Below are 27468 nucleotides of genomic sequence, written 5' to 3'. Positions count from 1 at the left end.
TATTTAGTGTATATGAGTATACTCTAGCTGTCTTAGACACACATCAGATCTCATTACAGATGGTTGTGAGCCACCAGGTGGTTGCTGGGAATTGAACTCAGGACCTCTGGAAGATCAGTCAGTGCTCTTAACCACTGAGCCATCTCTCCAGCCCAGGAGCATGTGTTCTTATTTTATTTCATTTGCTTGGGTGTTTGACTGCATGTATGTCTGTACATCACATGCACACCTGTGCCCATAAAGGCCAGAAGAGGACGTCAAATCTTTTGGAACCATAGTTACAAACAGTTGTGAGCTGCCATGTGGGTAAACCAAACATGATTCTTCCAGGAGGGCTCCAAGTGCTTTTGATCACTGTGGCATCTCACCAGGTCTTCTCTGAAAACTTTCACATCCTTTCTGATTTTTGAGTTTGAAAAATGAGATCAACTTTGTGAAGTCGTCTCTGTTCAGGATGCTACAAATATGAGTTCTCAATCCATGGGAACCATCTTGGGCAGAGCTGAGCGCCCAAAACATCTTTCTGAAAAAGACGGAAGGTCCAGCACCTTCTTCCAAGGTCAGCAAGGGATAGAGATTTCGGAATTAATTATCACAGGGTTCTCAGCAGGACAGCCAAGGTCCCTTCCTCCCGGCTCTGCAGAGAAGAGAGGAGGTAGTTGAAGAGAGAGATTGGTTCTCTGCTCCTCCCTTTTTCTCCCTGTTTTCCTCACACCAACCTCTCCCCCACAGCAGCCTTCTCCCCCACAGAGACTGGGATAGGGCAGAGGGGGGCGGAGTTGGGGATTGAGGGCTTGGAAGCCCCACAGTGCCCTGTATCTGTAGGAAGCGTTGACCAGGGTAGCTGTGCTGGTGTATGCTGTCCTGCTCACATCCTTTAGTAGGATGCTGGGGACACTGGGGCTTTGGACACTGCTTCCTGCAGCTGCACAAGGTAAGTGTCTACAGAGAGGGGCAGGGTCTTTACACCACTCAGTAAGGGAAAGGTGTACTTGACGCAGCAGCCACCCATTTGAAAGAGGCCAGGGGGCTGGGAGGAAAGGCAGGGCCGCAGGTTCCCATGGTGGGGCTTAGAGCTCAGGCCTCTGCTGAGCCAGTGTCCTGTGGCTCTGCTGTACTGACCTGGGATCTAGACATCATGTTTTGTCTATGCTTGACTGCTATTTGTCCTTGCCTTCACTCCCTTCTTGACTCCCTTCACCTTGGGCTTCAGTATCCCCAAACAGGAGGACCTGTGTGTTCTTTGAGGCTCCTGGAGTGCGGGGAAGCACAAAAACACTGGGGGAAGTGGTAGATGCAGGACCAGGCCCCCCGAAGGGTATCCGCTGCCTCTACAGCCATTGCTGCTTTGGGATCTGGAATCTGACCCATGGCCGGGCACAAGTGGAGATGCAAGGTGAATGACAAAACACGTGGTGGGCGAGAGCTAAGGTAGGGGAGAGGCATGTCTAGGTTAAGGGAGGCAGCCAAAAGGAAGGGGAGAAGTGGAATGTGTAGAGGGGGGAAAAGGCATGTCAGATGCCTTTGACAGAGACGGGATTTGTTCTCTGTCCCCAAACCTTATGGAACTCTCTTTCCTTTCCCTCCTTCCCCTAACCCCACCCCTTCAGGATGCCTAGACAGTGATGAACCCGGCTGTGAGTCCCTCCACTGTGACCCCGTCCCCCGAGCGCACCCCAGCCCCAGCTCCACACTCTTCACATGCTCCTGCGGTACCGACTTCTGCAATGCCAACTACAGCCATCTGCCTCGTTCAGGAAACCGAGGGGCTCCCGGCCCCCAGGAGCCTCAGGCTACCCCAGGTAATTGCCTTCCCCAGGTTACTAGTGCCCACTGGGGAGCAGAAGCATAGGTCAGGGTGAGAACCGGGGCCAGTTCTCACCCCACCCCCGCCCAAACTTTCCCTCCTCCTGGCCTTGGAAAGTTGGTTGCCCTGGTGACTGGGAGATAAGGGGGCTTGCGACCAGCATGGGGGTGGTTTGGAAAGCAATCTCTTTGAAGAGGGGAGAGGTTCAGTGCTCACCCCCGTGTGCCGTGCCGTCTTCCCTTGCTGTCCAGGTGGGCCCATCTGGATGGCGCAGCTGCTGCTGGGAGTGTTCCTTGTGCTGCTGTTGAGTATCATCATCTTGGGTACCGACCTCTCCCACCCCTCCCTTGTAATAGCATGACCCTTGCCCAAAGGTCCAAACCTTCTCCGGGCTCTGCTGAGCCCCCAGATCTGGGATTTTCTTTTACATTTCCTTGCAAGATGCTCTCTTCCCACATAGCTCCCCTGGCTGTCTCCATCCCGTGCACCCTACCCTAAGACTCTTCTCTACTTCAGCCCTGTTACAACGAAAAGCCTGTAGAGTGCAAGGTGGGTCAGACCCGGAGCCGGAGCCAGGCTCAGGAGGAGAGTGCAGCGAGGAACTGCCTGAGTTGGCTGAGCTGCGCTTCTCCCAGGTGCTCCAGGGAAGGAGGGTGGGCTCTTTTGGCACTCCTGGAGGTTCTGCTGGGGAGGAAGGCTGGCCCTGGCGCTAGCTCTGAGGCCCACACTCAATGCAGTGTCTCTACCAGGTAATCCAGGAAGGAGGTCATGCAGTCGTCTGGGCTGGGAGACTCCAGGGTGAGATGGTAGCCATCAAGGCCTTCCCCCCAAGGGCTGTGGCCCAGTTCCGAGCTGAGCGAGCTGTGTACCAGCTGCTAGGCCTACAGCATAACCACATTGTTCGCTTTATCACTGCTGGCCAGGGAGGCCCTGGTCCCATGCCCTCTGGGCCTTTGCTGGTACTGGAACTGTACCCTAAGGTGAGCATCAAGAAATCTCTGTAGTCTATATTATGCACTACTCCTATGGGGTGCTACATGACCACTGGGCCTTACTCATGCCTATTCTCCTGCCTTATACTTTCTTTAGAAAAAAATATATATATCCACATACATATACATATATATATCCACATACATATACATATATGTATCCACATACACACACACACACACACACACACACACACACACACACACACATATTCTTGAGACAGTTTCTCAGTGTAGCCTTGGCTGTCTGTCTTGGAACTTGTGCTGTAGACCAGGCTGTCCTTGAACACACAGAGATCTGCCTGCCTCTGCCTCCCAAGCACTGGGATTAAAAGCTTGTGCCACTCCTGCCTGGCTAGAAGAGGGCCATTGTTAAGTACACATCCAGGAATAGCTTTGTAAACTCATTCATATGTTCATTTAACCAATATTTATAAACTATGTGGCAAGCACTTCTAGGTGCTGAGAGAAGCCCACATGGCCCCTGGTTTTACAGGCGTCATAGACTAACGGGTCATAGAAAAGGAAGTCGCAAATGTCAAGTGTGGTGTGCTGAGAGCTGGGACAGGGCACTGGGAACAGTAAGAAATGATAATGAGGGGGTTGGGGATTTAGCTCAGTGGTAGAGCGCTTGCCTAGCAAGCGCAAGGTCCTGGGTTGGTCCCTAGCTCCGAAAAAAAAAAAAAAAAAAAAAAAAAAAAAAAAAAGAAATGATAATGATACAATTCAACCCGAGGGACAGTCGAGATGGCTAGGCTGGTGAAGATGTTTACTTACTGTGCAAGCCTTGGGGACCTAAGTTCAGTCCCCAGAACCCAAGTCAAGGGAGGAGAGAACTCTACAAAGTTGTCCTCTGACCACCACAGTGCACTCAGATGTGGCTTTTTAAAAAGTGTATATAGGGGGTTGGGGATTTAGCTCAGTGGTAGAGCGCTTGCCTAGGAAGCGCAAGGCCCTGGGTTCGGTCCCCAGCTCCGAAAAAAAGAACCAAAAAAAAAAAAAAAAGTGTATATAGGTGTTTCACCTGCACATATGTCTGTGCACTGTGTGCACACCAGGCACCCATGAAAGTCAGGAGAGGAAATTAGCTCTCCTGGGGCTTTCAGAATAGCTGGGTAATGGGAATTAAACTCCAGTTCCCTGGAAGAGCAGCCAGTGTTAAGTGCTGAACCATTTCTCCCAGTTTTAATAAGAAGAAAAGATGTGGGGTTGCGGATTTAGCTCAGTGGTAGAGCGCTTGCCTAGCAAGCACAAGGCCCTGGGTTCGGTCCCCAGCTCCGAAGAAAAGAAAAGAAAAGAAAAGAAAAAAAAATGTATGTAACCTGGGGTAAGAGATTAACAAGAAGATGCCAAGCCAAGCTGGATAGTAGGACTTGACTATAAGAATTCCAGCCTATGGAGAGATGGCTTAGTGGTTAAGAGCACTGACTGTTCTTCCAGAGGTCCTGAGTTCAAATCCCAGCAACCACATGGTGGCTCACAACCATCTGTAATGAGATCTGATGCCCTCTTCTGGTGTGTCTGAGGACAACGGTAAATCTTTAAAAAAAAAAAAATGAATTCCAGCCTAGCCTGGGCTACATATGACCCTGACTCAAAGAAATAAAACAGGCCCGAGCGCAGTGGGGCACACCCTGAACCCCAGCATTTGGGAGGCAGAGACAGGCTTATCTATGTGAGTTCAAGGCCAGCTAAAGTTACAAAGTAAGACCCTATCCAAAACAAAACAAAGCCCCCCAAAAGCAAATAAGTCGACGGCATAGGCAGAGGCGAGACCACATGGAACCTGGGCCTACTGAACACTGGGGTGCATTTGAAGTCCTAGGCGAGGCACTTTGAACCCATTCACGTGCTTTACTTTCAGAAGCACACCATCAGGTAGGAATTGTATTCATAGACGAGAAAAGGAAGCTGGTTTGCTCCGGATATGTGACTTGAGTCTGGTTCCTCACTGAACTGCTGCTATCTCCTGTTTATCCAGTGTCAGTGCTGTCTGTTCCTTTGAGTGAGATCACCCTGTGCCTTTGCCCTGATTGTACATCAGCTCCTAGCAAGCTTGAATGCAGTGGCTCTCTCCCAGACTTTACCAGCCTCTACAACTCCTTCATTGCTGAGGTCTTGAGTTCTGGAAAGTTCCCCCTTTGACCACAGTCCTCCTGGGTCTATTAAAGAATAAGTTTTCGGCCCTGGCATATAGCTTAGTCAATAAAGTGCCTGCTGTGCATGAAGGTGTGAATTCAGCTCTCGGAAATGCATTTAAAAAGCCAGATTTGGGGCAGGAGAGATGGTTCAGCAGTTAGGAGCACTGGCTACTCTCCCAGCACCTATGCCAGCTGTCACAATGGCCTGTAACTCCAGAGGATGCAGCGCCCTCTTCTGGTCTCCATGGGCACCTGCGGACACACACATAAAGTCCCAATACCCATACTTTTTTTTTTAAGATATTTTTAATTTATGGGTTTGAGCCCCTCTCTCTTTTGTGGGTGTGTGCACATGGATGTGGGTGCTCTCAGATTAGAGGCCACGGTCCCTGCAGCTGGAGCTATAGGCAGTGTGTTGTTGTGGGTCCTGGGAGCCTCTCTAGCCCCCAAAGTAAAATTAATGTTTGTTTGTTTGTTTGTTTGTTTGTTTGAGACCTCTCTAGGTAGCCCTGACTATCCTGAAACCAGCCTGAGACCAGGCTGGCCTCAAACTCACAGAGATCCACCTGCCTCTGCCTCCAGAGTGCTGGTATGAAAGGTGTGTGTTACCACATCCAGTTAAAACTAAGAGAGATGTTTAAAAAAAAAAAGAAAGAAAATACTAGAACTCCAGGGGTTGGGGGTTTAGCTCAGTGGTAGAGTGCTTGCCTAGCAAGCGCAAGGCCCCTGGGTTCAGTCCCCAGCTCAAAAAAAAAAAAAAAAAAAAAATACTAGAACTCCAGTTGTGGTGGTGCATAGCTCTAATCCCCGCACCCCGCTTCCCCCCTAAAAAAAAAGAAAAAAAGAAGAAAAATCCAGGCATTGTGGTACACATTTGGGAAGTGGAGATAAATTTTTGGCTAGGCAGCCTACAGAGTGAGCTCAGGTTAGTAAGAGAACCTGTTTCAAAAACCCTACACAGGCAAACAATTCCTTTTAAAAAAAAAAAAAAAAAAAAAAAGATTTATTTATACTGTCGCTGTCTTCAGACACACCAGAAGAGGGCATCAGATCCCATTACAGATGGTTGTGAGCCACCATGTGGTTGCTGGGAATTGAACTCAGGACCTTTGGAAGAGCTGTCAGTGCTCTTAACCATTAAAACATTAAGCCATCTCTCAGCCCAATTCTTCTTCTTCTTTTTTTTTTTTTTTTTTTTTTTTTTCTTTTTCGGAGCTGGGGACCGAACCCAGGCCTTGCGCTTCCTAGGCAAGCGCTCTACCACTGAGCTAAATCCCCAACCCCTTTCTTTTTTTTTATTTTTTGCTTATCCTCCTCGCTCGTCTGACTTCCACACGTGCTGTCAATCATGGGTGCTTCATAGCCTGACATTTAGTTCATTTCTTTCTTTTTTTTTCTTCTTTTTTTTTCCGGAACTGAGGACGGAACCCAGGGGGCAAGCGCTCTACCATTGAGCTAAATCCCCAACACCTAGTTCATCTCTATATTGTGGCATTTATTACGTTCTCCGCTTCTATCACACCCCCCCCCCCTTTTCCTGAGGCACGGTGTTGCCTGGGCACACCCGAGCCATTCTAAAGGTGCTCAGCAGGTTCATGAGTGCCGTTCCCAGTTGCTCCTCTCCCATTGGCTCCACCCATCTATGTCTGTGCAGCCCTGTTAGCCCAGGCCAGGTGGTTGGAGGGACAGACGCCCTTGACCAGCATTTGACAGTGACTCTCAGTCAGACTGCTGACTCTCCTTGGATTACAGCTCCACTTGGGTTATCTGCCCTCAAGAAAGCTTACTCAGCATGCGCGAAAGCTCCACCTCCACTCCAGCGTGTGCTGCTGGCGGAGGCAGGAGGATCACTGCAAAGTTGATGGCGGTCTCCTCTTCTTAGTGACTTCCAAGTCAGCCAGGGTTGCATACATACCAGAGAGATCCTGCCTAAAGGGGGAAGGGAAGGAGTAAAAGGGCCAGCGAGGTGGTTCATGGGTAAAGGTGCTTCCACCCCACATGAAGGCCGGAGCCAGCCCCTAGAGCTTCTACAGTGAAAGGAGAAAACCAACTCTAGCAAGTTGTCTTTTGACCTCCACACGCGCCATGTAGCATGTGGGTACCCACATACCTCCATACACAAATAAAGTGTACTAATTGTTTTTAAATAAAGGAGGGAAAGAAAAAAAAGAAAAGAAAAGAAAAGCCCTATAAAAATCAGGGTAACCAGACTGCCTTCACCCTGGGGTTCTCACGAGGTCTGTAGGAGGCCCTGTTGTAAGGGCCTGGGTCGCATTAAATTAAGGTACTTTTTAATTTTTTTTTTACATATTGGGCCTTCAGTGTAGGAGCTTCCTGGTTCAGCGTCTTTAGTGCTGAGATTACATGCATGTGCTACCTTGTCTGGCTAAAATTATAATTTATGTGTGCGTGCGCGCGTGCGCGTGCGCGCGCGTCTTGTTCCTGATTCCCCCTTCCCTCCACTTCCCAAGTGCTGGGGTGGCAGGCACGCAGTATCACGCCCAACCAGTGTTACTATTTTTGCTGTCACTTTGATGCACATTCTCATGCTTTCACTGTCTGTAGTGTCTTGACCTGGTTCTGTCAGGGTGTCTCTGTCTGCTGGGGAGGTGCCAGCTGGAGTGTGTGGGGTCTGTCAGTAGCTCTCTGTTCCCTGGAATGATCCTTTCCAGCTCTGTGTGCCCTGCTCCTCCCTCTGCTTTTCTCCAGGGCTCCTTATGCCACTACTTGACTCAGTACACGAGTGACTGGGGCAGTTCCTTGAGGATGGCTCTGTCCCTGGCCGAGGGCCTGGCGTTTCTCCACGGGGAGCGTTGGCAGGATGGTGAGTAGCCAGCATCAGGGAGGGAGGAGTCAGTAGCTGCACCAATGAGTCCAGTTCTCCCTCCGCTTAGGGGAGAAGGACTGCACCAAGGAGAACCACGTGACCTGTGTCCACAGGCCAGTACAAACCAGGTATCGCTCACCGAGACCTGAGCAGCCAGAATGTGCTCATTCGGGAAGATAGGTCATGTGCTATCGGAGACCTGGGCCTTGCCTTGGTACTCCCTGGACTTGCTCAGCCCCCTGCCTTGGCCCCTACTCAACCCCGAGGCCCAGCTGCCATTTTGGAGGTGAGTGCTTTTGATAAGTGTGAGACCTGAGATGACCGCTTAATGATTGCTGTGGCAACAGTGCGGCTTTGCTAGTAGACCGGGTTGAGCCGAGGTTGCCATAGAGGTGACTCCCTCGTACTCCATATCTTCCCAGGCTGGCACCCAGAGGTACATGGCTCCGGAGCTCTTGGACAAGACTCTAGACCTGCAGGACTGGGGCACAGCTCTCCAGAGAGCGGATGTTTACTCTCTGGCTCTACTACTGTGGGAGATCCTGAGCCGCTGTTCCGATTTGAGGCCTGGTAAAGTCTCCACCCCAGTGTCCCACCTAACAAAGGCTCGCATACCCTCCTACCTATTCCAGAGGGCTATGGCCTTCCCTAGTTTTATCACTTGGGAGCCCCCTCACCAGGGGAGGCTAACAGTGTACGTCTACACTTTTCCCAGACCACAGACCACCACCTTTTCAATTGGCTTATGAGGCAGAACTGGGCAGCAATCCCAGTGCCAGTGAGCTCTGGGCCCTGGCGGTCGCGGAGAGGAAGCGCCCCAACATCCCTTCCTCTTGGAGCTGCTCTGCCACAGTAAGAAGCCGCAGGCTTGCCAGCTGGGGACCGGGAGCAGGGGCTGAGTATGGATTTCAAAGATGTCTCTGCTACAACCAGACCGTCTCCTCCTATCCTTTTCTTCTACACGTCTCACACAGTTGGCCCCACCCACCGAAGATGCCCACCTTCCTGCGGAGCCTTTTTATTCCTAGCCTCTTACTCCACAGTTAGCTCTGTCGTTCAGTCATCTCCTCCAGGAAGTCCTCTCTGACTTTTCTCCCACTCGGAGCTTGGCCCCTTTGACAGTGTCTTCATTAACAGTGTACCCCAAAGTTCAAACTGGCGCCCCATCACTTTGTACTATGCAGCTGTGTTTCTGCTGTGGACCAGTTAAAGCTAGCTCTAGGGATAACAAGGTCAGAAGAGTCGTCTGATCTGAAACTGCAGAGCTCTTCACAAATGGTTTCCTAAGATGTCCCTTCTCCCACTCTCCTGCCTGAAATTTCTACCATACTAGTTAGTGTCCGTTGGGTTGGCCAATGGAAGCCAGGCTTTGTCTGCAGCACACACTGGTTGGCTAGGAGAACGAAGAGTAACTTTCCATTAGCACATACGTTGTTGTTAGCCTGTATTATCCTTAGAGGAAATGGTAGACCCTTTGGAAGGTATCCGAGGAGTCTGTCACAGGGAACAAACTCAAGGGGCTGGACTTTATGGGGTGGGGCTCAGAGGTGCTCCACACGTGGGGTGGGGAGTCAAGAGTGGTGGGACATGCTCTTAGCAAGGAGTCCATGTAGAATGGGGTGGAGCGCGGGGGAGAAGCAAAGACTGGAGATGTCTGCTCTGGGGTCGGTGAGGCCCACCATCTACTCTTTTCCCCCAGGACCCTAGGGGGCTGAGGGAGCTCCTGGAAGATTGCTGGGACGCAGACCCAGAAGCAAGACTGACAGCCGAGTGTGTGCAGCAGCGCCTGGCAGCCCTGGCTTGTCCTCAGGTGGCTTCCTCCTTCCCAGAGAGCTGTCCACAGGGCTGCCCAGAGAACTGCCCTGCAGCGCCTGCCTCTGCGGCTTTCCCCTGCAGGCCTCAGCAGAGTTCTTGTCTCCTTGGTGTTCAGCAAGGCTCCGGCTCTAAGTCCTGAGCCTGTAAGTGCCACTGTTCAGGTGTATGTAAATGAGCAGCTCATATGAACTCTGTACAGGCTGACATGCGTGTGGCCGACACGCGTGTGTCGACCGCATGCCTGTTGATGTCATTCTGTGCGGGTTTCTAACCCATCGGGTAGATATGCTCAGGAAAGAGAATAAAGCAAGATTCCCATTCATTCTTGCTTTCCACCAATGCGTATTTACTTCTTTAAGATCCTTTTATTTTGGGGCTGGAGAGATGGCTCAGCGGTTAAGAGCACCCGACTGCTCTTCCAGAGGTCATGAGTTCAATTCCCAGCAACCACATGGTGGCTCACAACCATCTGTAAAGAGATCTGATGCCCTCTTCTGGTGTATCTGAAGACAGCTATAGTGTTTATACATAATAAATAAATAAATCTTTAAAAAAAAAAAAAAAAAAAGATCCTTTTATTTTATTCGTAGCACGTGTGCTTGTGAGCTCCTGTATGTCACATACGTGCTGGAGGTGGTGGAAGCCAAAAGATGTCAATGCCCCTGGAACTGGAGTCACAGACATTTGTAAGCCACCATGTGGGTGCTGGGAACAGGTCCTTTGCAAGAGCAGTGGTTGCTCTAGGCTCCTAAGCCATCTCTTTAGCCCTTTATTCTTGAGGCAGGGTCTTACCGTATAGCCTTGGCTGACCTACATGTACTATGTATGTACTATGTATGTAGCCCAGGCTCGTCTCAGACTTGCAACAATCCTCCTGCCTTGGCATATGGGGTACATGCTTGGGACACCAGCATTTACTCATGTATGTATGTATGTATGTATGTATGTATGTATGTATGTATTTACTTATTTGACAAAGTCTCACTATGTAGCCCTGGCTGGCCTGGAACTCACAAAAATCTACCTGCCTTTCTCTCTCTCAAGTGCTAAGATTAAAGATGTGTGCCCACCGTGGCAGCTACTAACATTTATTTTTGAAGATTTTATTTGTATAATTTTAACTCTGTGTGTGTGTGTGTGTGTGTGTGTGTGTGTAGGTTAATGTCTATATACAGGTGAGGGCTGGCACAAGTTAGGTCAAGGCCGTGATTGGACAGTAAAAAAATAAGGCGGGGACAAAGCTTTTGTAAGGCAGGAGAGAAGGAGAAGGAAGGAGAATCAAGATGGAGACGGAGAAGGATGACCCAGATCCAGGTGGTCTTGAATTGACAAGGTAGCTGGGATGGATTTCTGTAGGCAAATTTATCTTATCTAGGTGGGCGGTTTATATCCTTATCAATTGGTTGTAAATTTATTGTGTGGATGTATTGTGGATTGCAGTTTGTTGAGTCTTGATTTTAACCGGCTGTTGGGAGTTTATACCGTAACTATTAGGGGCTGTTGCTGGGGATGTAAACAGAGCAACGGCAGAGAGTCACAAGAGGGTGGCCGCCGCTGACCAGGGGTGGATGCTGGAAATGTGAGCAGAGTCCACAGTAAGAGCCGTGAGGTCTCTGTATGAAACTGGCATGGCCCACCTGGGTCAAAGAGTACTTGGAATAAATATACACGTTTCCCCTCAGATCCTAAACATTAAGAATTAAATTTTGGGGAGAAGAGATGGCTTAGCAGTTAAGAGCACCCTCTGCTCTTCCAGAGGTCCTGAGTTTAATTCCCAACATGGTGGCTCACAACCATCTGTAATGGGATCTGATGCCCTCTTGTAGTGTGTCTGAAGACAGCTGCTACGGTGTATTCATTTACATAAAGTAAATCTTTTTTAAAGAATGGAATTTCAGGGGTTGGGGGTTTAGCTCAGTGGTAGAGCACTTGCCTAGCAAGCTCAAGGGCCTGGGTTCAGTCCCCAGCTCCGAAAAAAAAAAAAAAAAAAAAAAGAATGGAATTTCATCTTACCCTAATGTATTAGCTTCTATCTATAAATCTATAACGATATAGATACAGGTGAGGAGGATTTATTAGAATGACTTAGAGGCTGCAGTCCAGCTAATCCAACAATGGCTGCCTGTAAGCAGAAAGCCCAACAATCCAGCTGGGTCCATGTGGTTGAGTTTCTCAGCTCATCAGTGTACGCTGGAGTCCCAAAGCATTAGGCTCTAACGCCAGTAAAGGAATGTCCATAGAAGCAGGCAAGGAGCAAAACTGTCCTTCCACGTCCTTTTCCACGTCCTTATCTAGGCATCCAGCAGAAGGTATGGCCCAGATTAAAGGTGTGTCTTTCCACTTCAAAATCTAGATCTACTTCAGATTAAACAAAAAACCTTCAAGGAAAAAAAAAAGGAAAAGAAGGACTAGAGAGATGGCTCAGTGGTTAAGAGCACTGACTGCTCTTCCAGAGGTCCTGAGTTCAATTCCCAGCAACCACATGGTGGCTCGCAACCATCTGGAATGAGATCTGATGCCCTCTTCTGGTGTGTCTGAAGACAGTGACAATGTACTCATACGTGAATATAAATCTTAAAAAAGAAGTAAAAGAAACAAAGAAAAAAAAGCCCTCACAGGTGTGTCCCCATGTTTGGATTTTAGTTAATTCTAGGCATAGTTGACAACCAAGAATAGTTGTCACACCTAATAAAAATTGTTTTAAATGTTTATAAAAGTTTGTGGTCATCTTGGCAACACAGTAAGCTTGAGGCCATCCTAGGCTAAGTGTAAAATACTGTCTCAAAATAAAGTGTAGAGAGGGGGTAAGGTGAGAGAGGAACAGAGACAACTACAGGGTCTCATGTAATCCAGAGTGGCTTCAAACTCCCTGTGTAGTCAAGGATGACCTTGAACTCGTGATCCTACCTGCAAAGTGCTGGGATTACAGGCTTGGCTCCTATATGTAGCTTTTTTTCCTTTCTTTTCTTTTTCATGATAGATAGGTAAATCCCTTTATTTTCACGCTTCCTTCCCTAAAATAAACACTACCTTGTTAGGAAACAAGTTCTTACTGTGTAGTCTAGATTTCTGTGTATTCTGGTAGTCCAGGTTGGCCCCAACTTGAAATCCTCCTGTCTCTCAGGTGTGTGAGCATGGCAGGTATGTGAGCATTAGAGGACAGTTTTCAGGGAACTGTTCTCTCCTATCTTGTGGGTCCTGGGAGTTGAACTGAGGTTGTCTGTGGCAGTCTGCTGGGCTGCCACCATCCTCTTCCTTTTGTTGTTTGTGGGGTGTTGTTTTGTTTTTGAGACAGGGTTTCTCTGTGTAGATCTGGCCATCCTGGAACTTGCTCTGTAGACCAGGCTGACCTCAAACTCACAGAGCTCTGCCTGTACCACTACTACCTAGCTACCTGCTGGGCCATCTTGCTTTCAGGAGAAACTTTACACTCTAGTTCTGCTCAGCTGGCTTGTGTTTTCCATGACAGTCCTTCTGTCCCCTATCCACAGGAGGGAACTAAAAGATTGCAGAAGTGCAGAATGTGTGTGAGGTGGCACGGCTTTTAAGTAACAGATGAAAGGGTTTTTACCATTAGATGTTGATGGGGGCTAGAGCGATGGCTTAGCAGTTAAGAGCAACCACTGCATTTCCAGAAGACCTAGATTTACTTCCCAGTACCCACAAGACAGCTCACAACTATTTATAATTCCAGTCTCAGGGGAATCTGGTGCCCTCTTCTGGCTCCTGAGGGTGCTGCATGCGCATGGTGCACAGGACATACACGTAGCCAAAACCCCCATAACACATAAGATAAAATATTTTAAAAGATATTTATGGGTTGGGCATATAGCTACATTGCAGACTCTTGGCTTCGCGTGTTTTGAACTCCACCTGTTAAAACTAGATGTGCTGAAGCACGAGTTTGTAATCTTCACCTTTAAAAAAAAAACTCTTTTGAGAGTTGTGGCTTGCTCTTGTTATTCTAGCACGGGAGAGAGGCAGATAAGGGATGACTGCCTTCCCTCCAAGGTCAACCTGAGTCATACAGGAAGACTCCGTCTCAAAACAACAAAACCAAAAGTGAAGTTATTCACCCGGAACAATGGCATGAGACTATAACCACGGCATCTGTTGGACACATTGAGACCCCCTCTCTTACCTATCTTTCTACAAAAGAGAACCACGGGCTGTGGTTATAGAAGCTGGCAGCATTGAGACCTGGGGCTAGGACTTAGCAGCACTTCCTCCTTTTGTTCTCTGAGGTCTTGTTTTTTTTGTTGTTTTTGTTTTTGGAAACAGAGGGTTCCTCTGTGTGGCTCTGGCTGTCCTGGAACTCCCTATGTCGACCAGGTTGTCCTCAAACCCAGAGATTCACCTGCCTCTGCTCCTGAGTGCAGGGGTTAAAGACATATGCCACCAGCACAGGGCTCTCGCTGAGGTCTTATATCGGGTTGGCTGGCCTCAAATTCCCTAAGAAGCTAACATTGCCCTTGAATTCTGATTCTCCTCCTCCACTTCCCAAGTGCTAGGTTACAGACAAGGCTGCCTTAAAACAAACAAACAAAACACCTAATGTACTCACTGACCTGTAACCGCAAAGCAATGATAGGGACTGGAGAGATGGCTCAACAGTTAAAAAGCGTTTGCTTCTCATGCGAAGTGTTTGAGTTCAGTCCCCAGCATCCACATGGCTGCTCATCAGCAACTCTGACTCCAGGGGGTTTGATGACCTCCGCTGTCATTCAGCAGGCACTTGGTGCACATACATTGGGGCAAATCACTCATACTCATTAAAAAAAAAAATCTTAAAATTTAAACGAACAAAAAAACCTGAGAGTTTATCTCGTTGGCTCGGGGTCTCTGCTTGGAGCTAGCCCTGCCCCGCTCCCGCCCTAAGGAGCACTTCCGCTGTGTCTGTTATTTCACCAGTTATGTATTACACAACGCAAGGCTTTTTTTCCAAAAGGCTCCGCCCGGCGGCTAGCGCAAACGTTTCCTCCTTGTTTGGACCACAGCGATTGACAAGTCAGTTCTCCAATCATCATGCCGAGTGACCACATAATTATCTAGGTCACCGGGGCGGTGCGGAAGCATAGAATGAATAGGGGTGACCAGGAAGTGTGATCCCAGACTGGGAAGGAGGACGGGAAGAGGACCGGCGATCTTGGGAAGGTGACAGGGCATCTGGCCTCCCAAATTCCCTTCTTTCCTCTTAGCTGGGCCAGGGATCCATTTATACCTGAGAACTAGGAACTCCCTTTGCCCTTTCTTTGCGGTGTGTGTGTTTTGTCCTTATCTTAGCGTTTTGGGTTCCTTTTTTTTTTTTTTTTTCTCCACTGGGGCGAGCAGGGAGTTTAGGGTTTAGGTCCTATCTCTCACACTACGGATGCTTAAGGCCTCCGGTCCCTTTCTAGGGAGAGGGAAATGAGACGCCTACATCCAGGTGAGATAGTGAAAGTGGGAGGGGCCCCAGGAAGAGAGTTTCTGTGGTTTAGACCCTGCGCTAGTGTAGGCTAGGAGGGCGCTGGAGAGAGGAAGGAAACTTTTTTCTGTTTTGTTTTGGTTTTCGACACAGGGTAGCTCTGGCTGTCCTGTAACTCTCTTTAGACCAGGCTGGTCTCTAACTCAGAGATCGACTTGCCTCTGCCTCCAGAGTGCTGCCCATTTTAAAATGGAGGTTGCGGTAGTTTTATCAGTGAGAGCCTTCGTAAGGCGGAGACTGTAGGGTGGGGCTCGGGCTCTAGAAAATCCGCTTCCCTTCCTGGGAGCTTCAGATTTTTGTCTGTTTTACTTCGTAGGATTGAGCTAACTTGTGGACATGTGGAATCCTAGTGCTGGTAAGTACCTGGGGGGCTCTCCTCTGACCCCGCCCCAGCCCATTTTGCAACGAAACGGGATGTTTCTGTATCCTGCAACCCCCAGCAAAAACAAAGTCATGGGACCATTGCTAGCTACCGAGTTCTGCCTTTCCGTAGGGCTTAAGAATGTGGTGACTTGTGTTACTTGTTGATAGAGGTTTGCACCGTTCTAATCTTTATTCTCCAATTCTTTCTCCAGGGCCAAATCCATATCCACCCCAAGTTGTGTGTCCAGGAGGTTCCAATCCTGCCTGCCCACCATCCCAAAATCCTGCCTTTCCTCCTGGCCCCTGTCCTCCCGGAATTCCTCAGGGAAACCCAGCTTTCCCTCCGTGTCGACCTCCTTATCCTGTACCTCAACCAGGGTGTCCAGGATACCAACCCTCAGGTCCCTACCCTCCCCCGTACCCACCAGCTGCTCCTGGCATGTGCCCCGTGAATCCTCCGGCTCCTGGCATGGTAGGCCCAGGAATAGTGATAGACAAGAAGACTAAGAAGAAAATGAAGAAAGCTCACAAGAAACCACACAAGCATCATAAGCACGGGAAGGTCAGTGTCCTCTGGAGCCTGGCTGGGGAAGGAGCTCCCTTCAGAGGGACCGGGGTGATCAGGAGTTGGGGATGGCCATTCTCGGTTTGTGGGGCACGGGAGGAGGACGGCAATCCTGTCCTTTTGGCAGATGCAGGTGGTTTTCCTTTACGTAAAGGGATCCTCCTGAAAGGAGTTTAGTAATATTGAGGCATTCGACCACTCCCATCTGCAAAGAAAAAGTGAAGTGTGGGCGGATATCAGAGCCAAAAGCCCTCTCCGTTCTCTCCCTCTATCCCAGTAACTCCCCGCCTCGACCCACCCTAGGTGTATCTTTTGGTAAGTTGGACGCATCCATTAAAGTTGTCTAAATGTCAAAAGAGTTCTTTGACAAAGCGCAATGACGCATAATAGTTTGCGGAGTGGCGGTCCAACCCTAGTTCCTGGATTTCCTTTATCTCCTTCAGCGTTCTCAGGTGCTGAGTTAATTCCCTGGGTGGGTCTTCTGTGACTCAGCAGCCTCCTGCTAAGCCTGGGGTGAAAGGGCATTTTTCTTCACAAGACCTGTATCCCTTCCTTCCACAGGGACGCTAATTATTGTTAGTGAGGGAAGGAGTTTCCCTGAGGACTTGGGAAAAGCATCAGTCTAATCTTGAAGCTTTAGTTAGATTTTTATGCCCAATGTTTGCTTGTGGATCTGGACTCTAGTTCCTGATTCTGGGTCTTAGGTAGAGATGTGGAGAGTGGGGAAGGAAAGGAGACACTGAATGAGGGAGAGAACCCTGAGAGCCTAAACTTTTTTTCCCTAAGATTTATTTATTTATTTCATGTATGTGAGTACACTGTGGCTGCCTTCAGACACACCAGAAGAGGGCATTGGATCTGCATTACAGATGGTTGTGAGCCACCATGTGGCTGCTGGGATTTGAACTCAGGACCTCTGGAAGAGCAGCCAGTGCTCTTAACTGCTGAGCCATCTCTCCAGCCCCAACACGAAACTCTTAAGGGCTAGGATTCTGGTAGCAAGTGTTTTTTTACGGTAGCTGACGGAGGTATGTCTGTGAGGGGTTTCTCCAGCCATCTGTCTCTGCCGTCTTCCCCACTTTTTCCCCTTAGTTGGACTTGGAAGTATAGCATCACACACACACACACACACACACACACACACACACACACACACACACACACACACACACACACGGTGGCTGGCTGTTCCTACCCTCTCTGAGGTGCAGAGAGTCTCGTTTGTCATTCTTTAAGCTAATGAGTAGGGACTTACAAAGTTGCAGCTGCTTCCCACACCCATGCTGTGTTTGTTCTTCATTCCTGGCCCTGGCTAGGTGTGGAAAGTATAAACTTGGTCAGAAGGCAATGCGTTCAGTTCTGTGCAATGGCTGAGGACAATTTAGTCCATTCTTGTATGTTCACTGCTGAAGGAAACCCTTGGTTTTGTTGGTTATGGGACAGGACGGTCCGAGACTCCTGACTACTGGATACTTGGGTGGATGGGTGGGGCACCAAAGAATGGACCTTGGAGTGACCAGAGGCCATCTGGATCTGATGATGTGTCCTTTCCCCTTGCAGCACTCCTCCTCCTCTTCCTCCTCCTCCTCCTCCAGCAGTGACTCTGACTGAACACAGGGCCTGGAGCCTCCTCCCCTCAAGCCTCACCAGCTCCAGTCTCCCACCAAGCTTCACCTGTCATCTTGTACTGAGGGGAAATTAGCGCCCCGCCCCACTCCTTCCTGTGCCTTCTCCCCGCTGTTGGGGAAGATGACTGCCAAGGGGTAGCAAAAGCTACCTTCTCCCTGCTTGATATTACCGTAGCTTATGAGGTGGTGGTGGGGCACTGTCTTTTAAGATATGCACCATGTGATTTTTCTTTTCCACTTTTCTTTTGTAACTTGGGTTTGTGACAATTTGTGATGAGAAACCTGTACTTTTGTAATGGCGACACATGAGAGTGATTTGGTGGCCACCGTATTCCCGGCCTTACTGATCACAGTAACTGTTGAGCCGCTGGGAAGCGCAGTCCCTTTACTTGATGAGCTCTTTTGGAACCCAATTTCTTCCTTAGTTCAGTATGTTGTCTCAGATGGCTCTGAGGACCAAATAAACGCTACTCTCCCAGCTTCTGCTCACCTGCGCCATTACCTTGACTGGGCTCAACACCGTGGCCTAGTTTCGTTACTCTTGGTCATACACATTAAAGTATGTCACTTTTTTTATTCCTCTGAGAGTCTCACATCACCTAGACTTCAATATGTGTGTGTGTGTGTGTGTGTGTGTGTGTGTGTGTGTGTGTGAGACTTTGATATACAGATCCTCATGTCTCCACTTTTGAAGTGCTAGGATCACAAGCTTCAGCCACCATACGCTGTTTATGGGCTTGAACTCAGACCTGTGCCTGCTAGTCAGGGACTTTACCAATGGAGCTACATGCCCAGCCTGAAGGACCGTCATGTTTAGTAAGGAGTCAGTGTATCAGCGAGGAGGACACCAGGCTATTCTAAGAGGGGAGGAGCCTTCAGAATGGACTCGGGTTTTTACAGACTGAATCCACACTGCTCTCCCAGATATAGATAGTTTCATTTGCTACAGGGGTTTTTCTTCAAGACGGGGTCTTGGTATGCAGCCTTGGTTAGCCTGAACTCAATAGGTAGATGAGGGTAGCTTCCAACTCACAGATATATCTACCTGTTTCTGCTTCCCAAAGCTGGGATTAAAGGAATAGACCCACCATGCCCAGCCTGCTACAGAGGTTTTCTTTTTTTTTTTTTTTTTTTTTTTCCGGAGCTGGGGACCGAACTTAGGGCCTTGCGCATGCTAGGCAAGCGCTCTACCACTGAGCTAAATCCCCAACCCGCTACAGAGGTTTTCAATCCTTGGCTGCTCCTCAACTTTAAGGGAGCAATTTAGGGTTCTGCCCTTGATCTAATGAATAAGATAGGTAGACAGACAGACAGACAGATTAATAGATAGATAGATTAATAGATGAATTAGGTACATATATACATGTATGTATGTCCAAGTGTTTGGTCTAGTATGTATGTGCTTTTAGTCTTGCAGTTCCTGTAAACGCCAGAAGAGGGCAGAGGATCTCCTGGTACTGGGGTTACAGACCATTATGAGTCTCTGGAAATTGAACCCTAGGCCCTTTGGAAGAGCAGCTTGTGCTCTTAAACACAGAAACATCTCTCCATCACCACCCTCCTAATTTTAGAGTCTTGCTGTGTAGCCCAAGCTGACCTCGAATGTAAAGTCTTCCCTCGGCTTCCCAGGTGCTGCCATGATAAAGCCAAGCCACAGTGCCCAGAACTGAGGAGGCTCAGTTAGCAGCATGCTTGTCTTGTCTGTAACCATGTCTTGGATTTAATTTTCAACAACAACAAAACAACAACAACAAACTAGTTTGATGGTTCTGTGTAGTCCAGACCGCAAGCTCACTATGTAGCCAAGATGAGCAGCTCTCTGATCTCTCTGTGTTCCCTCAGGGCTGGAATTACTGATGTGTACTTGTATGTCTTACTTTATAGAGTGCTGGGGCCTGAATCTGGGCCCTTGTGCATGTAGGTAGATAGGTGGGCATTCTCACAAACCCCAGGTTGGTTTTTTTTTTCTTTTAAGCTTTAGAAAATTTTTTTTTTTTTTTTTTTTTTTTTTTTTGGAGCTGGGGACCGAACCCAGGGCCTTGCGCTTCCTAGGCAAGCGCTCTACCACTGAGCTAAATCCCCAACCCTGAAAATATTTTATTAGAGTATTAGTCAGGGTTCTCGAAAGGAACAGAATTTATGAAGTGTGTGTGTGTGTGTGTGTGTGTGTGTGTGGTGTATCTACATGTAAATAGAAATACATATGTATAATATATAAGTATATATATAAGTATAATATATGTATATATAATATGTATTATATATAAGTATATAATATATAAGTATATACGGGGGCTGGAGAGGAAGCTCAGTGGTTAAGAGCACTGACTGCTCTCTTCCAGAGGTCCTGAGTTCAATTCCCAGCAACTACACTGGGGCTGGAAGCCATCTGTAATGGGATTTGACGCCGTCTTCTGTTATGTCTGAAGACAGCGTATTAATACAATTAATTAATAATATATTTGAATACACATATTTGCATGTATAAAAATCTGTACATAAAGGTGTATGTACATACATACATATGTATGGGATATAGTAGAATGGCTTGTAGGCTGTGGTCCAGCTAGACCGAAGTCCAACAATGGATATCTACCAACAGAAGGTACAAGAATCCAGCAGTTGTTCAGTCTGTGAGGCTGGATGGTCTTCAGTGTATACCGGTATCTTCAAGGAGGCTCTAATGCCCGGGAAGGGATGGCTTTGCTTGACAGAGCAAGCAGGCAAGGAGCAAAAGCTTCTTTCTTCCCTGTCTTATATATAAGCTGCCACTAGGAGGTGTTGCCCAGATTAAAGATGGATCTTCCTGACTCAAAAGATCTGGATTAAAAGTGGGTCTTCCCATTTCAAATGGTTTGATTAAGAAAAAAAAAAAAATTCCTCACAGGTGTACCCATCTGCTTGGGTGTCAGTTAATTCCAGACATAATGAAGGTGACAACCAAGAATGGCCTTGGCACATAGGCAGCTTAAGAGAGAGACTGCAGAATGTGGCTTTTGATGAATTTGAACTCACTGTGTAGACCATGCTGGCCTCAAACAGATGTCGGCCTGTGCCCAGAGGACTGGGGTGACAGGTGCAGACCATCTTGCCTGGATGCAAGGTTGGTGTTTTTGGGGGGACAAGGTCTAGGGTGACCTTTAACTCCTGCTCCTCTGTCTCTAGCTTTTTGGTTTCCGAACTAAATGCAAGACACTACTATAATCAGTTTAGCGCACGCACACACACAAACAAACACACACACACACACACACACACACACACACACACAAAATGTTTCCTTGGCTATCTGGAGTTGCCTACGTGGACTAGCTTGTGATTACAAGTGTGTCTGCTGCCATCTGTGTGTGTGTGTGTGTGTGTGTGTGTGTGTGTATGTGTGTGTGTGTGTGTGTGCAGATTTGGAGGCCAGACTAGACACTTCGGGTGTCTTCCTCTATTGCTCTCTACCTTATTCCCTTGAGTCAGGATCTCTAACTGAACCTGAAGTCCAACATTTTGGCTAGGTGGGCTAGCTAGTGAGCTTTCAGGATCCAAATATTATTGGTTCTGTGAATAAAGCTAGGTCTTTGTGCATGTTAGGCAACCACACATGCTGAGATACATTCTCGGACCTGTTTTTTGTTTGTGTTTTGAGACAGGTCTTTGTTATATAGCTCTGGGTGTCCTAGAACTCACTATGTGGATCAGGCTGGCCCCAAATTTACAGAGCTCCACCTGCTCTGATTCCCCAAGACTGGGATTAAAGGTGTGAGCTATCACTGTCTGCCTGCCTTTCTCTCTCTCTCTCTCTCTCTCTCTCTCTCTCTCTCTCTCTCTTTCTCTTTTCTTTAGATAGAGGGTCTCCTTAGGTGGCTTGCAACTTGCTGTGTTAGCTAGTCTATCAGACTTTTGGTTCTCTAAGCACTTTGCTTAGCCTATGTCCAGTCTTAGTGTGTAAGTGACTACTTTAGTGAACAGAGGTTGAAACATTGGGAGCCACTGGCTGTATCTGAGGCCTGTGGGGGGACCACCATCTTATTAAAATGCCAGTCCTTGCCTAATGATTTAGATTTTCAGCTGAAAGTTTGGCATGCATTGACATCTCTGAAGATGTAAATTCTGGCTCTGTGTAGTGGTTGAGCCTAGTATAAACGAATCCTGGCTCTCCCTGATCTCTCTTAGCTCCTCCCAATTCCACTACTGGCCTGTCTTCTGAAACCCTTGGGTTTGCTACCCCTCCTCTGTGCACCAATCCATACTCCCAAAGGTGATAGTTCTCAGATTTTTTTAAAATATTGTATTTTTATTTATGTATATGAGTACATTGTCATGGTTTTCAGACACACCAGAAGAGGGCATCGGATCCCATTACAGATGTTTGTGGCTGCTGGGAATTGAACTCAGGACCTTTGGAATAACAGTTAGTGCTCTTCACTGCTGAGTCAATTCTCCAGTCACGGATGCTTTGCTTTGTATAAGATTTATTTCATTTATTCTTTATTTCCTCCTCCTCCCCTTCCCCTCTCCCTCCCCTTCCCCCTCCCCCTCCCCTCCTCCCTCCCCCTCCTTTGAGACAAGGGATTCATTATATAGCCCTGGCTGTCCTAGAACTCTCTCTGTAGATGAGGCTGGCTTCAAACTGAAGAGATCCACTGCTTCTGACTCCCAAGTGCTGGGATAAAGGTGTGTGCGTGTGTATGTGTTAATGCATATGAATTCAAGTGCCCTTGGAGGCCATAGGAATCAGTCTCTGGAGCTGGAGCTATAAAGTATTGAACTTCTAATCTCTCTAGTCTCTAAACTTGTATATTTAGAGCTCATGGGTTTCTTAGCCCTGTCCATATTTAATGTAAATCTTGCTACATCTACTGTGTAACATGAAGATAATAGCAAGACACACGCACACCTTTAATTCCAGCACTGTTTTTTTTTTTTCTTAAAGATTTATTTATTTATTCTATATACACTGCCGCTGTCCTCAGACACACCAGGAGAGGGCATCAGATCTCATTACAGATGGTTGTGAGCCACCATGTGGTTGCTGGGAATTGAACTCAAGACCTCTGGAAGGGCAGTCAGTGCTCTTAATTGCTGAGCCATCTCCAGCCCAGCACTGTTTTTTTTTTATATTTTATTTTTTTGGTTTTTTTTTTTTTTTTTTTTTTTTTTGGGTTTGGTTCCCACCCCGGGGGCTTTTGCCTCCTTTGCCAACGCTCTACCACCGATCTAAATCCCCAACCCCCCCCCTTTTTTTTTTTTTTTTTTTTTTAAAACTTAAGATTTATTTCTTTATTTTATTTAGGAGTGCTTTATCTGCATGTACATCTGCATGCAAGAAGAGGGCATCTGGTTACATTATAGATGGTCCGTGAGCCACCGTGTGGTTGCTGAGCATTGAACTCAGGACCTCTGGGAGAGCAGACATTGTTCTTAACCCCCGAGCCACCTCTCCAGCTCTAATCCCAGCACTCTGAAGGCAGAGGAGGTAGGTCGATCTCAGAAAGGGTTCTAAGTCAGCCAGGACTGTCCTATCTTGTTGCAAACAAACAAACAAACCGAAAAAAAACCCAGAAAAGCCAAAAAAACAATAGCAAAGTCTCTGGTGGTCTTGTAGACACATGGCATGTGGGGAACATATAGACACAGGTAAACACATACATAAAGGAAAAGAAAATCTTTAAAAAATATATTTATTACATATACTACACTGTTGCTATCTTCAGACACACCAGAAGAGGGCATCAGGTCCCATTACAGATGGTTGTGAGCCACCATGTGGTTGCTGGGACTTGAACTCAGGACCTCTGGAAGAGCAGCTAGTGCCTTTTTTTTTTCCCCCCGGAGCTGGGGACCGAACCCAGGGCCTTGCGCTTGCTAGGCAAGCGCCCTACCACTGAGCTAAATCCCCAACCCCTAGCTAGTGCTCTTAACCGTTGAGCTATCTCTCCAGTCCGGAAAATAAAATCTTAAAAAAAAATGTTTAGCTTTAGCAACTATGAATACTGGAAGGAATCTTTAGCTCGTTGGCATTTTTGAATACTTTCTGTAGGTAAATATGTTGTTTTGTGATCCTAGGCAAGTTCACCCATTTCTGCTTTGGAGAATTTCTTGATTCACAGCCAGATATTGCTATTAGAGTCATCTTCTCTCTCTCTCTCTTTCTCATCTCCCTCACTTTAAAGATATATTTTGGGGTTGGGGATTTAGCTCAGTGGTAGAGCACTTGCCTAGGAAGCGCAATGCCCTGGGTTCGGTCCCCAGCTCCGAAAAAAAAAAAAGAACAAAAAAAAAAAAAAAAAAAAAAAAAGATATATTTTGTGCTGGACATTGGTGGTGCATGTCTTTAATCCCAACGCTCAAGATTTTGAGGCCAGCCCGAGTCCACAGAGTGACAATATGTGCTCTTTAAATAATTTTTATTTTATTATTTGATAGAGCACTCCTATGTAACATGTTTTGCCTGCATGCATGCTTGGTGCCCACAGAGTCCGCAGGAGGGAGTCTGATCCTCCAGGACTGTAGTTACAGGTAATTGTGAGCCTATGTGTGGGTGCTGGGGATGCAAACCAGGTACTCTGGAAGAGCAACCAATGCTTTTAACCACTGAACCATTTCTTCAGTCCGCCCCTCTCCTTAATTACATTGTGTTACATTGTATTTTATTTGTATGTGTGCATTCACAGGCTATGGTACAAGTGTGCCAATGGGGGATAATTAGTGGTAGTTAGTTCCATGTGGAACTCAGCAGTTGAATGCAGGTCATCAGGCTTGACAGCTGAGCCATTTTGCCAACCTTTTCTCCCTGTTTTGTGTCTGGGGTTACACCCAGGACCTTGCATGCTCAAGGTTCTTCCCCCACCCATAGGTCCTCATCTTCCTCAATGTTGGCTGTAACTGTTGGTCAGCTCTCATAAGACCCTTTGGTTTTTATTTTGCCCTATGCAATATGTGTGACCTCGTGGACAATGTGTAGCACTCTAGCTGTTGGGAGTCCCACTGGCTTTACTGGTCTGCCTGCAAAATCTTGAGATTAAACTTTCAGCCAGTTCTGAGAGTAAGCTTGTTCCTTAACTGGCTTTTTTCTGGGGTTTGTTTTTTTTTTTTTTTAAAGATTTATTTATTTATTTAATGTATACGAGTACACTTTAGCTGTCTTCAGACACACCCAACCCCATTACAGATGGTTGTGAGCCATGTGGGTGCTGGGAATTGAACTCAGGACTCCGGGAAGAGCAGTCTCTCTCTCTGTTTCTCATTCTCTCTTTCTCTCTTTACCCTCTCTCTCTCTCTCTTTCTCTCTCTCTTTGAGACAGGTTCTCTTTAAGGAGCCCTGTCCAAGACAAAGTTGGTCTGGAACTCAAGAGATCCACCTGCCTCTGCCTCCTTAGTGCTAGGATTACTAGGATTAAAGTGTGTTCAGTGACACCTGGCAACAAATGGCACCAAATGAGGTTTCTATTTTTGCATTCCTAATTCCTAGCTCCTCATCTGGGTGGTGGAAGGAAAGATATTAGCAGTCCTTAAGTCTTATTTTCCACCTGTCGTCACATGTCACATGACTCCACTTGACGGATTCTATAACCACAACAGGTACCACACACACGGTAGGCAAAAACACCTGCATACATAAAATCGAGAAAAATGAATCTCTCTCTGGGCATTGGTGACCCATACCTTTGATCTCAGCACTTGGGAGGCAGAGGCATTCGGATCTTTGGGTTTGAGCTCATCCTGGTCTACAGAGTGAGTTGTCCTGTACAGCTTGGGCTACCCAGAGAAACCCTATCTCAAGAAACAACAAAAAATTGTTTATGTGCGTGTGCCTATAGGGTAGTTATGTGTACCCACGAGTGTAGGTGCCTTAGGAGGCCTGAAGAAGAGTTGAAGTTTCAGAGAATTATGAACCATCTACAACTGAACTTGGCTCCTTTGTAAGAGCAAGTTTTTTGGTTTTGTTTTGTTTTTTTGTTTTGTTTTCTTTTTCTTTTTTTTTTTTTTTTTTTTTTGAGAGTATCATCACTACCTAGCTCTCAACATCCTGAAACTTGGTAGGTAGACCAGGTTGACTTAGAAAGATCTGCCTGCCTCTACCTGCATGTGCCTCAACTCCTTACAGGTGTACCTATTTATTTTTTTTTTTTAAAGATTTATTTATTTATTTATTATATATAAGTACACTGTAGCTGTCTTCACACACACCAGAAGAGGGCATCGGATCTCTTTACAGACGGTTGTGAGCCACCATGTGGTTGCTGGGAATTGAACTCAGGACCTCTGGAAGAGCAGCCAGTGCTCTTAACCGCTGAGCCATCTCTCCAGCCCTATTTATTTTGTTTTAATGTGTATGTGTTTTGTCTGTCATGTATGTATGTGCACCACTTGTGTGCAAATGACTGGGGGATCCAGAAGAGGGCGTTGTATCCCATGGAACTGAAGTTATATTCATTGGGAGACCCGATGTGGGTATTGGTGGTTGAACCCTGAACCTCTGTGGAAGAGCAGTCGGTGCTTTTAACTATCAAGACATCTTTCCAGTCCCAAAGGCCAGTAAGATGGAAAAGACATTTGCCATCAAGCCTGATGTCCCAAGTCCCATCTTCAGGAACCCCTTGGCTGAAAGGGAGAACTCACTCCTCCTTTGACTTCCTCCTGCCTGCTGTGGTGTACGAGCACACACTCAGTTTGTATGCACACATACAAAATGTTAAAAAAGGTTCATTGCCTTTTTAAAGACACCAGGATAGTTGTCTTGTGGTGTATGCAAAACTCTTTTCAAAATGTCTTAAAAAATAAAAGAGAAACAAACGACAATAAAGCGGTATTGCTATGCACTCCAAGGTGGCCTGAGATTCACTATTGTCTTCCTTAACTTCCCCAGTGGTAGGATCATCGGCTTCCAATACTCATTGTACTTGGCCACAGAAATCCTTTTTTGTACTGATGTTTATTTCTTTGTCCCTGTAAATGGCAAATTAGACCTAATAAAAAGACTAACCGTCTTGGGCAGGAAGTCTAGTATACAATACTTCTTATATAATAGTGAGGTACATTATCAATGTTGTCCTAATACATTAGTGAAGTTTGATTGCTTAGCTTGGTTAAGATGGTGACTTGTCAGATTTCTGCATTTAAAGTTACTTATTGTACAGTTAGAAAATCTGTGTGATGATACTTTTCTCCTCCCTCTTTTTTTTTTTTTTTTTTTTTTTAAGACAAGTTTCTGTACAGTCCTGTCCGTCCTGAACTCACTCTGTTGACCAGGGTGCCCTTGAATGCAGAGATCTGCCTGACTCTGCCTCTCTAGTGTTGGAATTAAAGGCGCGCACCACCACTGTCTGGATTAAGAACATTCTTTTAAATTTTAATTCTTTATTATAATTTTTATTGCCTGATTCAGTATCTGGGCTGCAAAATAGTGTTTTCATTTCTTCTGTACTTACTAAATTGAATTATTTTTAGAGTAAGCAGTTTGTGTGACACTTTCAGTCTGGCCATTCATTTTTTATTTTAGACAACTGTTATTTTCCTTTTCCTCCCTCCCTCCCATCTTTTCTTGATCCAAATGGCATTGGCCACTTCTTCGTATTTAGGCCTGAGCTTTCCTGTTCTCCCGCTAGAGGCCACTAGTATCCTCCGCACCCCTGCGCTGCCGCTCTATCACAGACCTCGCGGTTGGTTACGGGCTGTCTCGCTGGTGCCGACGCTGTCCAAGGAGCCGCTCTAGGCTCCGGGAAGGCGGTCCGCATTGCGTGGGGAAAGTGTGGACGACGCAGTCGACTCGCCGGCCCCCGGGGCGGTTAGCGCTTCCGGGGTCGAAGGGTGCGCGGGGTTGAAAGCGGCCCGCTCCGCCCCGTCCCCCTCCCAGACCAGCAGAGGCAGCAGCC

The 27468-nt window shown here is 47.1% G+C and overlaps 2 protein-coding genes across 4 annotated transcripts; both read left to right on the top strand.

Annotated features, from left to right (window-relative positions):
- Positions 1 to 829: 829 nt before the first annotated feature.
- On the top strand, positions 830 to 9904 carry Amhr2 (anti-Mullerian hormone receptor type 2). Of its 3 annotated transcripts, XM_032884599.1 has the most exons (11): positions 830 to 934; positions 1214 to 1396; positions 1611 to 1802; positions 2059 to 2130; positions 2324 to 2442; positions 2557 to 2787; positions 7650 to 7764; positions 7881 to 8053; positions 8190 to 8337; positions 8483 to 8619; positions 9467 to 9904. In XM_032884599.1, exons 1-11 carry the CDS (start codon positions 886 to 888, stop codon positions 9719 to 9721), a joined length of 1674 nt encoding a protein of 557 aa, XP_032740490.1. In that variant the 5' UTR covers positions 830 to 885; the 3' UTR covers positions 9722 to 9904. The 3 variants fall into 3 exon arrangements, with proteins under 3 accessions (XP_032740490.1, XP_032740505.1, XP_032740497.1); XM_032884614.1 differs by lacking the exon at positions 8483 to 8619; XM_032884606.1 differs by lacking the exons at positions 8190 to 8337; positions 8483 to 8619 and having other exon boundaries at positions 879 to 934.
- A 4745-nt stretch (positions 9905 to 14649) lies between these two features.
- On the top strand, positions 14650 to 18080 carry Prr13 (proline rich 13). Its single transcript, XM_032884588.1, has 4 exons — positions 14650 to 14736; positions 15363 to 15401; positions 15622 to 15971; positions 17535 to 18080. The coding sequence occupies exons 2-4, from the start codon at positions 15383 to 15385 to the stop codon at positions 17583 to 17585; spliced, it is 420 nt and encodes a 139-aa protein (XP_032740479.1). The 5' UTR covers positions 14650 to 14736; positions 15363 to 15382; the 3' UTR covers positions 17586 to 18080.
- The last annotated feature ends 9388 nt before the right edge of the window (positions 18081 to 27468 follow it).

This window comes from Rattus rattus, chromosome 1 (genome assembly GCF_011064425.1).
Source record: "Rattus rattus isolate New Zealand chromosome 1, Rrattus_CSIRO_v1, whole genome shotgun sequence".
Classification (NCBI taxonomy): domain Eukaryota; kingdom Metazoa; phylum Chordata; class Mammalia; order Rodentia; family Muridae; genus Rattus; species Rattus rattus.
This window is presented reverse-complemented; position numbering and strand designations above follow the sequence as displayed.